The sequence below is a fragment of the Gekko japonicus genome, unplaced genomic scaffold, assembly GCF_001447785.1.
Source record: "Gekko japonicus isolate JY-2015 unplaced genomic scaffold, Gekko_japonicus_V1.1 scaffold4823, whole genome shotgun sequence".
NCBI lineage: Eukaryota > Metazoa > Chordata > Lepidosauria > Squamata > Gekkonidae > Gekko > Gekko japonicus.
The window spans coordinates 57,639-69,541 of NW_015165982.1; the positions used below are offsets into that span (position 1 = coordinate 57,639).

At 46.1% G+C, this 11,903-nt stretch overlaps 1 protein-coding gene across 1 annotated transcript in view; it reads right to left on the bottom strand.

Annotated features, from left to right (window-relative positions):
- The window catches only part of NOM1 (nucleolar protein with MIF4G domain 1), an 18,244-nt gene extending 8,804 nt beyond the window's left edge, over positions 1–9,440 (bottom strand). The window contains exons 1-6 of the mRNA XM_015411484.1: positions 8,444–9,440; positions 6,205–6,329; positions 5,398–5,593; positions 2,085–2,408; positions 717–827; positions 205–387 (exon numbers count right to left, since the gene is read on the bottom strand). Coding sequence (XP_015266970.1) covers positions 205–387; positions 717–827; positions 2,085–2,408; positions 5,398–5,593; positions 6,205–6,329; positions 8,444–9,328 — 1,824 coding nt within the window. The 5' untranslated portion in view covers positions 9,329–9,440. The remainder of the gene's footprint in view (positions 1–204; positions 388–716; positions 828–2,084; positions 2,409–5,397; positions 5,594–6,204; positions 6,330–8,443) is intronic.
- Positions 9,441–11,903: the final 2,463 nt, after the last annotated feature.

Consider the following 11,903-nt stretch of genomic DNA (forward strand, 5'->3'; position numbering starts at 1 on the left):
CAAATCAACAAAAAATTCCAAGGGGGGGGGGGGGAATCAAATGCTTTTGACCTCATTGAGGATATATTTTCCTATGCACATCACCGTGGCTCAAATATTTCCTACAACTACCCTCATTCATAGTGACAGGGAAAGATCTCCCAAACAAGGAGGTTGGGGGAGGGACTGTTTCAGCCACAATGCTAGAAATCAAGAATTAATTACAGTTATCACATTTACCTTTCCTGTAGGTAGTATATGTTGAGCTTTGTTGCTGGAGCTGTCAATCATTGGAGCTCCACTCCAAGAGGAACCCACAATCCACCAACGGCCAACCTGACCAGCACTGAGGAGAGATTCCAATGACACACGAAGCTGAGCCTCTTTCCCAGAACCACTGTTATGAATCTTATGGGGGGGAAAGTGTTTTCAGGTAAAAGAATTTCAGAACCTTGATACTGATTAACATGATTAGAACCCCTGCTAAATGTAAGTGGCCTACATTCTGGTTTATTTGAACCCAGGTGCCCTTGGGGACATTTTTTTGGGCAAACAGGGCAAGCCCAGATGCCGATTCTCCAGCCTCCAAACCAAACCCTCTTTTTACCATTCCTCATTAGCAACTCTTAAGGTCCAGGAGAGTAACAGCAATTTTATTCAGTGTTAAATGAAAACTCAAACTTTGGTCCGAATGAGTAATTCAGGATGATGGGCGGCAAGGCACCCCCCCCCCCTACCAATGTTCTCTGCAACTTCCGTAGTTTCTCAACCGGCTCAGGATCATAACCAGGGATTTTCCTCATGTCATTATTTTTCAGTGCCAGCATGGTCTCCAGCATAAAGCAAACCTTTTAAGACAAATAAATCTGCATTATTGCTCAAGTAACCTAAAATGGCAAGGATCTCCAGCATAAAAATGAAACCTGAACCAGAGCCAAAGTGTTATTTGCTCTGATATTAAAATCTGCCAAACAAAACCAGCCTTTGACTGATTTATAAAGCATCTTGTTCCTTTTTTCAAACATATTTTAAAAACTCCCGTATTTGACAGCATTTCCAGGGAATGCTTTTCAGGTGAAAACGACCATTAAGGAACATCTCCCCCCTCTTCCATTTCATGAAGAAATATACAAAAGAAAAAGCCAGATGCTTTCAAGGTAGACCTCCATTCACATATTTGTTCAGGTACAATATGCCTCTGTGCCAAACCAAGAGATAGTGTAACATGTGACTTAAAGTTCTATGAACAAAAAATCTTGAGTTCAAAGACTGCCTCTGAAATTAACTTTCTAGGAACCCTTAGGCAGACCACGTCCTGTTACAGACTCCCCCTCCTGCAATACAAGAACACTGATTTTCTAGGATTATAATATAACAATGTAAGAATCAGTATCAAAGAGGTATTATTTTGATCTGTACTGAACTGCACACTTCCATTCACCTGATCCTTGGAAAAAGTAATGCATGGTGCCCACGCATGGTCTGTATTGTGGAAAAGGCCAGGAGCTAAAGCCACGTGTGGTTCCCACACCATCTTACTGTACCAGTTTATACAGGAGCATCCTATTGCATTTCAGTCCATTTTGTCAGATGCATATAGTGGGTCCTCACTAGCCAGACATATGCATGTGAAGTAATGAAAAAAGAGCTGAGCGGCAGGGCCAAAGAGTCATGAAATGCAAGAACTAAAGGGTGAGATATAATTATGTAAAATTCAAATGTAACCCAGACAAGTATAGAGACCATTCCTAATACCAGTAATTGACAAACATCATCATCATAATTGTATGTTGTCAGGTGACAACAGACTCATGGCAACCTTAGCACCATGGGGTTTTCAAGGCAAGAGATGAGCAGCAGTGCTGAGCAACCCAGGACTTCCTTAGTGGTTTCCCATCCTAGTACTAACCATGGCTGACCCTGCTTAGCTGCCAAGCTCTGAGGAGATTTGAGCTAGTCAGGGCTATTCAGGCTGTGAATGCAAACATCATACATTAATGTAAGTTGCACAGGAAGACACACAGATGTGGAGAAGCTCCTGCTAAGTTTGGCTTCAGATAAAAAAAAGAGTTGTCTGAAAAAGTATCTTAAAGATGCACTCATACCCTTGACTGGTCCTGAAACTGCTTCCCTACAGCGTTTGCTTTTTTCTGGGTCTCAGTAATAAGCTCTTTCAGTGCCAGAGCATCATCTTTCCTCAAGGAAAATCCCACATTTTTCAGCAGCAGCAGAATTAGCTCAATATCCTGTTCAGAAAAAGTGCTAACAAGCTTTTTTAAGATGTCAAAGATCAGCAGTGAGTGCACGACGTAAAAATTATATAAATGAGCAATTAAGGTAAGCAGGTTTTCACATTCTTTCCCTTCAAGCTTGCCTCTGTAGACGTCGTCGAATTTCCTCACCACTGTTTCCAAAAAGTGAGCGCCAACCTGGAATGGTTAAACACACATACATGTGACAAATGAACAGCTGGCCACTTAGCCTGTTAAAAAATAAAATCATTTATAACTAATGTTGTGGTCCTAAAATTAGCTACCTGGCAATTTAAGGGTACAGAGCACAGTAGACGATGGCTGATCTTGCATTTTATCACCAAGCTTTTCATTGCCAGAGCACAGACACTCCTTCGGTCAACTGAGCCTATCTGCCCTTGGCCCTGAATGTCTCAGTTTCAAACTCTCATAAGCAACAAGTGCTTTTCTGAACACAACAAATGTAGCTTTTAAAAAGTATTTTACATGCATTTATACCTATGAATCATAATAACCCACTTAAGTGTCACTCATAGCGGCAATCATGGACACAGAACACACAGCCCTTTAAAATGGAGCAACAATGGTAGAAAGCAGCCACTGTAATCACATAGAGAGCAAAAGAATAATAATCACATGCTATGTTCTCCATAAGGAAGTAAGAAGTAAGTTCAAAATAGGCGAATGGGGTCTGAACTTGCTGAGACTGAGAGGGAAAAAGATCTTGGGGTCGTAGTGGATGGCTCAATGAAAGTGTCAACCCCAGTGTGCTGCAGTGGTGAAAAAGGCAAACTAGATGTTAGGGATTATTAGGAAAGGGATCGAGAATAAAACAGCTGATATTATAACACCTTGTATAGATCTATGGTGCAGCCTCATTTGGAATACTCTGTACAGTTCTGGTCACCATATCTGAAAAAAGACAATGCAGAAAAAGTACCGAGGAGGGCAACCAAGATGATTAAGGGGCTGGGGCACCTTCCCTGTGAGGAAAGGCTGAAGAGTTCTGGGACTTTTCAGTTTAGAAAAGTGATGACTAAGGGGGGAAATGATCGAGGTTTATAAAATTATGCAGGGGGTGAAAAGAGTTGCCAAAAATAATTCCACCCCCTCTCCCCAAATACTAGAATTTGAGGATATCCAATGAAGCTAATGGGCAGGAGTTTCAAGACAGACAAAAGGAAATACTACTTTATACAGAGAGTGATTAAAATGTGGAATTCGCTGTCAGAGGATGTAGTGATGGCCACAGGAATAAACAGCTTTAAAAGGAGATTAGATAGATTCATGGAGGATAAGTCTATCAATGGCTACTAGCTATGGTGACTGAGGGGAACCTCCATGTTCAGAGGCATTAAACCTCTGGATCCCAGAGCCAGGAGGTAATATCAGGGGAAGGGCGCCTGGGGAAGCCAAGGGAAGGCTGTTTAGATCTGGTTGGCCACTGTGTGACAGGATGTTGGACTAGATGGACCACTGGTCTAATCCAGTAGGGCTCCTCTTAATCCTAAAGATAGACACGTACACTTGTTTCTGAGATTCGTACACTGAATGAGGTACAGTGAACGAGAAACTCTTGCATTGCTTTTTTGGACAATTTTGTAGGGGCATTAAAAAACAGACAAAATCTGGAATGCCCCTTTGTTTAGAAGGAACAACATCCACATCTCATTTCAAAAACAGTTTAGAGGTGACAATCCTGCTCCTAAAAATCAGAGGAGATTGGATTTATACCCCACCCTTGTATGTAACTAAGAGATATCAGGTTAAAACAGAAGAAGACTGTAATGGGGACTACAGGAAAGGCAATAGGATGAAGTGGTTTTCCTCTAACATCACGCAAAAATACCCAAAGGTTCCATGTACTTGTTTTCTAAAATAACTATTTTATTTACGTATTTATGCTGCCATTCAGCTAGACAGAACCCCCAAATGACTGAGGGGAACCTCCATATTCAAAGGCGCCAAACCTCTGAATCCCAGAGCCAGTAGGCAACATCAGGGGAAGGTCTCAGCCTCTATGGCCTGTTGTTGGCCCTCCAGAGGAATTGGTTGGCCACTGTGTGAGACAGGATGCTGGGCTAGATGGACCCTCAGTTCTGGCTGACTTCAGAGTTGGCCACACCCACTACAGCAAAACCTCTGTGCATGTGTGGCTATAGAGGGAAGAAGAGATGGGATTTATACCCCGCCCTTCACTACCCAAAGGTGTCTCAGAGCGGCTTACAAACTCCTTTCCCTCCCCACAACAGACACCCTGTGAGGTAGGTGGGGCTGAGAGAGCTCTTGACAGAAACTACTCTTTTTTCAAGAACAGCTCTTATCTGGAGGGCAACTCTGAGGCGGGCAGGCCAGGGGGGGGCCTGGAAGGATCAGGGAGGCATTTAAATGCCTCCCCGTGCCTTACCCAGCCTGTCCAAGGATCAGCTTGCCCAGGCTCCCCGCAGCTGCAGGGCGCCTGGGGAAGTCAAGGGAAGGCTGTTTAAACTGCCTCCCCTCCCCTCCAAGGGCCGGCTTGCTGGGGCTCCCCACAGCCGTGGGGCACCCAGGCAAGCCAAGGGAAGGCCTAATATGCTAATGAGCTGCACTGTCAGGGGGGTGGCCTAATGTGCTAATGAGTTCCTGCTGTTGGGTGTGGCCTGTTATGCTAATGAGTTCCTGCTGGGCTTTTTCTGGTTGTCAGAGATTCTAATTAAGAGGTATCAGATAATGGGAACTACAGGAAAGAAAATAGGATGAAGTGGTTTTCCTCTAACATCACGCAAAAATACCCAAAGGTTCCATGTACTTGTTTTCTAAAATAACTAATTTTATTTATGTATTTATGCTGCCATTCAGCTAGACAGAACCCCCAAATGACTGAGGGGAACCTCCATATTCAAAGGCGCCAAACCTCTGAATCCCAGAGCCAGTAGGCAACATCAGGGGAAGGTCTCAGCCTCTATGGCCTCTTGTTAGCCCTCCAGAGGAATTGGTTGGCCACTGTGTGAGACAGAATGCTGGGCTAGATGGACCACTGGTCTGAGCCAGTGGGGCTCTTCTAATGTTCGTAAATGCTTATAAAAGGAAAAGAACACATTATCCATAAATTATTAGTTAACTGACATCCATGATAACACATATTCCAACTGAAATACAAAGCTGAGATCCAGGAAAGAAAGATTACCTCAATCCCCACAGTATTATGAAGGATGCTAACTAAGAGGACATGCTCCATCATCAGTCTGGGGGGCATCACTGAGGCTGTGACACAAGCACTCGTGAGAATATCGGTCAGGGCCTCATTCATGTCTTTTCGACTGTTTGCCATGTACAGTTCCTCCAGCTGCCCACTTATGGAAGACAGGTTAGGTTCACTCAACCTAATAGGAATCAAGCCATAGAGAAAACAAGGCTTAACATTTGTTCCATTCTTCCACTTCATCATTCCCATTGTTAAATCATGTTAAAACATCAGTTCTGTTTTAAAGAATATTTTTAGAAAAGGTATTTGGGAACACATCTGGCTCTTCTGTTTTAATTCAAAGATACACTAACATTCAACTCTGGCCTCCTTAAGGCAAGCAACAGATGCCTATAAAACTCACAATGAATACCAAGATTTTAATTCCAAACTTAGGATGGTTCTATCAATATCAACAGAACTGTTTCCAGAGGAGGTTAAAAGCGCACTCTGAAGATTTCAGACCCAGATGTAAAGTTACCAAATTTAGTTTAGCAGAAACAAAGTTTAGCATATGTTTTAATCTTCCAATTAATCATTATCACTGAACCTGGCTTCTATGAACCACATTTCATGCCAGGTCTAGTATGTGATCACAACCTAAATCCCGGGACAACTAAAAACCAAACAAAAATCTTCAGGAGGCACAAAATACAATGCAGCAGTGGAAACCAGAAGTCTAACTCATGTTTCTTGGCAGAACAATATGCTTTCTAGAAGGACAGATTGCTAAGCACGCTTCAAAACTACCTGTTAACGAGCCCTTTCAATGTTTTCTTCAGTCTTTCTAGTTCTTCTCTCTTTTTTGCATCCTCCGTCTCTTCAGACCTTCGCATCTGAGGAGGAACATACTTCGTAGCAGCATGGCAAATCCCCTAAACAGAAAAAGAACAGCAAGCAAAAAAATTATCAAATACCATTACATTTTAAAATGTTGTTTAAGTATTCAGAGATTATTCTGCACAGCCTGCATTTTCATGCATATTTTGCATTACTTATTTTGACAAGCCTTTATTGGCATACGTATATACATACAATAGGAGATCAGATTAAATATAAATATTTTGCATTAGTGGACATATGATGTATACCCACAAACGTCCATTCCAAACAGTTAAACTGTGGGTATCAAACATTGAGTAAAATGGGATATATCGTTGGCCATTATAAAACTCTGATCCCTTGTAAACAGTTCTAGAAGTTGCCCATTTTAAAACTAAACTCAATGTAAAAGGGCTCTTTCATATACTCACTCTTTTAAGCACATTCAAAAATACATTAAAAAGTGAATGGGACTAAACATGTATATCAGGCAGATATGCTGTTGCTTCTTAACCGGTGGCAACCTGGTCTTTGCTGTTGCATGAGGAACCAGGCCCCTGAACCCTTTAGCTCACTACTGTCTGCTCTGAGAGACGGCCTGATAAACTGGAAATGCCAGGGATTAAACCAGCACATGTTCTAATCTATGAGTCCCCTTAACAGCCCTTATTTGTTGATAGCTGTGTTTGGCCCCTCAGAATAAAACACAATGGTGTGTATCCAGACATCAGTGAAGCAGGACTTTGTCATTCACTCCTAGTGCCACAGCCTATACCCCCCCAATGTTGTTCGTAGTAGTACAAACCCTCAGGATCACCGCACGGTGAAAAGTGAGGGTCAGGAAGGACCAATCAACAGCACGGTGAAAAGTGAGGGTCAGGAAGGACCAATCAACAGAAGTCTACAAATAGAAACGGAATTCCATTGGAGGAACTGCTTTTTCCGATCCATGCCAGCAAATTGTATTTATTTATGTTTAAGTTGATATCCCACACCTCCCCGCCATAGCAGGCTCAGGGTGGCTAACAACATATTTATACACGAAAAGTTCATGAAAAGTTCAATGCTATCAAGACCAGTATTGTCTACTTTCATGGGCAGTGCCCGTCCAGGGCACAGGGCTTCCACCTCACTTGCTACCTGGTCCTTTTAACTGGAAATGCTGTGAATTGAACCTGGGCCCTTTTGCATGACAAACAGAGGTGCTACCCCTGAGCCATGGCCCTTCCCAACCAGCACAAAACATTACATTTCCAGTGAGTTTTTGGGGTACTGTAGAGCCTTTTCACCCAGGCCGGAAAAAATTCTTCCAACCGGAGGATCCTTCCTCCAACTGAAGCAGCTCTACAATATGAAGAAGAGCTACTTAAGATGAAGGAAGCCTTCGAACTTTGCTTGGTGGAGCGGCAGCGTTGTCAACTCTGTTTTGGGGAATTCCTGGAGAAGCCATGGCCCTTCCCCACCAGCACAAAACATTAAACATTTCCAGTGAGTTTTTGAGGTACTGTAGAGCCTTTTCACCCAGGCCAGAAAAAATTCTTCCAACCTGAGGATCCTTCCTCCAACTGAAGCAGCTCTTCATTATGAAGAAGAGCTACTTAAGCTGAAGGAAGCCTTCGAACTTTGCTTGGTGGAGCGGCAGCGTTGTCAACTCTGTTTTGGGGAATTCCTGGAGATTTAAGGATGGTGCCCGGGGAGGGATTTAAGTTTCTTCTAGACACTATAGTATATCATAGAGTCCACACTCCAAAGTTGCAATTTTCTGCAGGGGAAGCGACCTCTGTAACGAGGAGATCAGTTCTAATTCTGGGAGAACTCCAGGCCTCAGCTGGAGGTCAGTAACCCTGTGGAATGAATTCAGAGTCCAGTAGCACTTTTAAGGCCAGCAAACTTTTATTCAAGGTCTTAGAGGTGCCACTGGACTCTAAATTTGTTCTCCTGCTTCAGACCAACAGGGCTGACCACCTGGACCTACGGAATGGTACGAGGCAGGTCATTAAGTTCAGTCTCGACCAATGTTCCCTCTAAGCCGTGGAGTCTTGTGAGAAGTTCAGTCTCGACACAGAGTTCACAATTCCAAAAGGCACCCTCATGAATCTCCAATCTGAGGCTGGGCCTATGAGACGAGTTGTGTCGTCCAGCTGCCTTTGGCCCCCTTTCCACAGACCTCCTTTTCCTTTTCCTCTCTGGGCGACGCGGGCCCCGCTGCTCCCGGCTCAGGGCTTCCGGAGGAGCCGTGAGGGGCCTCCCCTTCTCCTTCCTCCGCCTCGCCTCCTCCTTCCACATCGGATTCTTCTGAACTCCCCGACTCTTCCTCGGCAGCCGACACATCTTCCTCCCCGGACTCTCCCTCCAGCCCCTCCTCGCCCTCTCCCCCGCTGCTCTCGTCCAGGCCGGAGAAGGCGGCCCCCGAGCCCAGAGCTCCCAGCACGTAGCCCAACCCGTCGCGGGAGAAGCTCTGCGGCAGGCCTGCCTCCCCGTCCCCGGCCTGCTTCTTCCGACGCTTGTTCAGGCCCAGCTGCCTCTCCAGCCGCCGGATCTCCCGCTCCTCCGCCTCATTGGCCGCCAGAAGGGCCCGCTTGCGCGACAAAGACGTCGCCGAGGGGCCCGGCCTGGGCCGCCCTTTCTCCGCGGGGGGACCCTTCTCCGGCTCCGGGGCCTGCGGATGCGGCGCCTCCTTCTTCTTCTTCGGCGGCGGCTGCTTCTTGCCCGAGGCTGGCGAAGCTGGGCCAGGCGGCGGATAATTTCGCCCCTCAGCTACCTCCTTGCCGCTAAGGAGAAGGCGGCGGCGGCCTCGCTTCAATTTGCGCTTCTCCCGCTTCAGCTCCCGCCGGTTCCGTCGGCCGCTCCATTTCGGCTGCTGCAGCGGGGCCCCGGAGAGCCCGGGACCGCCCAACACACCGGGGCCCCCCGCCGCCGCCGCCTCCACGAATTCTCGCACCGCCAGCCCTAGCTTCTGTAGCTGCCCGGCCTGCTTCTGATTCTTCCCTCGTCTCTTTGCTCGGGCCAGGCCTTTGACAGGCGCTGAGGAGAGGGGGGCCGCCTGCCTCATGGCGTCGTCGCCGCGCACCGGGCCCCTCTCCTCAGGCGCGGCGGTTCATGGGCGCCGCCATCTTGAAGAGGCCTCCGGGCGAGGATGCGGTTTCGCACGCGGTCTAGTGAGACGAGGGGGAGGCAGCGCCATCTTCAGGCCACTAGGCACATTATAGCTAAGACGGGGAAAGTGTTGGGACTCGGCGCCTTTAAAATATTTGTTGTTGTTCAGTCGCACAGTCGAGTCCGACTCTTCGCGACCCCATGGACAATCTCCCACCCCATGGACCAGCTCCCTCCAGGCCTTCCGGTCTTCCGCCATCCTCTGAAGTTTGCTCAACTTCATGTTCGTTGCATCGATGACACTGTCTAACCATCTCATCCTTTGCCGTCCCCGTCTTCTTTGACCTTCAATCTTTCCCAGCATCAGGGTCTTCTCCAGTGAGTGCTCCCTTCTCATTTGGTGGCCAAAGTATTTGAGCTTCAGTTTCATTATCTGGCCTTCCAGGGAACAGTCAGGGTTGATTTCTTTGAGGATTGACTGATTTGTTCTTCTTGCAGTCCAAGGGACTCTCAAGAGTCTTCTCCAGCACCATAGTTCAAAAGAATCTATTCTTCTGCGCTCGGCCTTCCTTATAGTCCAACTCTCGCAGCCATACATGACTACTGGGAATACCATTGCTTTGACCATGCGGACTTTTGTTGGCAGGGTGATGTCTCTACTTTTTATCATGCTGTTTAGGTTCGCCATCGCTTTCCTCCCAAGGAGCAGGCGTCTTTTAATTTCATGGCTGCAGTCACAGTCTGTGGTGATCTGGGATCCCAGGAACGTGAAGTCTGTCACTACTTCCACGACTTCCCCTTCTATTTGCCAAGGAGTGATGGGGCCGGATGCCATGATCTTAGTTTTTTTGATGTTGAGCTTCAAGCCCACTTTTGCGCTCTCCTCTTTTACCCTGAGCAAGAGGCTCTTGAGGTCCTCTTCACTTTCTGCCATCAGAGTGGTATCGTCTGCATATCTGAGGTTGTTGATCTTTTCCCCAGCAATCTTAATTCCCGCTTGTGATTCATCCAGGCCAGCATTTCGCATGATGTACTCTGCATATATATTAAATAAGCAAGGCGACAATATACATCCTTGTCGTACTCCTTTTCCTATGCTGAACCAATCAGTTGTTCCATATCCGGTTCTAACTGTCGCTTCTTGGCCCTTATACAGGTTTCTCAAGAGACATGTGAGGTGGTCTGGTACTCCCATCTCTTTAAGGACCTGCCATAGTTTGTTGTGATCCACACAGTCAAAAGCTTTAGCATAGTCAATGAAGCAGAAGTAGATATTTTTCTGGTACTCTCTTGCTTTCTCCATAATCCAGCGAATGTTGGAAATTTGATCTCTAGTTCCTCTACCTCTTCGAAACCCAGCTTGTACTTCTGGTAGTTCTCTATCCACGTACTGTTGAAGCCTAGCTTGTAGGATCTTGAGCATGACCTTGCTAGCGTGTGATATGAGTGCAATTGTGCGATAGTTTGAACATTCCTTGGCATTGCCCTTCTTTGGGATTGGAATGTATACTGATCTTTTCCAATCCTGTGGCCACTGTTGCGTTTTCCAAATTTGCTGGCAAATGGAGTGCAGAACTTTAACAGCATCATCTTCTAAGACTTTGAATAGCTCAGCTGGAATACCATCACCTCCACTAGCTTTGTTGTTAGTAATGCTTTCTAAGGCCCATTTAACTTCACATTCCAGGATGTCTGGCTCGAGGTCAGTGATTATACCGTCGTGGTTGTCAAGGACATCGAGGTCTTTCTTGTATAGTTCTTCTGTGTATTCTTGCCATCTTTTCCTAATCTCTTCTGCTTCTGTTAGGTCCCTACCGTTTTTGTCCTTTATCATGGCCAGCTTTGCATGGAACGCTCCCTTGATTTCTCCAACTTTCTTGAAGAGATCTCTAGTCCTTCCCATTCTATTGTTTTCTTCTATTACTTTGCACTGTTCATTCAGGAGACGCCAATGTTGGATCAGGCCAATGGCCCATCCAGTCCAACACTCTGTCACACAGTGGCCAAAAACGCCAGGTGCCATCAGGAGGTCCAGCAGTGGGGCCAGGACATTAGATGCCCTCCCACTGTTGACCCCCCCAAGCACCAAGATGACAGAGCATCACTTGCCCCAGAGCCCCTATCTATACCTTGTGGCTAATAGCCATTGATGGACCTCTGCTCCATATGCTTATCTAATTCCCTTTTGAAGCCGTCCATGCTTGTAGCTGCCGCCACTTCCTGTGGCAGTGAATTCCATGTGTTAATCACTCCTTGGGTGAAGAAGTACTTTTATCCGTTCTAACCCAACCGCTCAGCAATTTCATGGAGTGCCCACGAGTTCTTGTATTGTGAGAAAGGGAGAAAAGTACCTCTTTCTCTACCTGCTCTATCCCATGCATAATCTTATAAACCTCAATCATGTCACCCATCAGTCGTCGTTTCTCCCAGCTAAAGAGCCCTAAGCGCTTTAACCTTTCCTCATAGGGAAAGTGTTCCAACCCTTTTATCATTCAAGTTGCCCTTTTCTGCCTTTTTTCTAAAGCTATAAT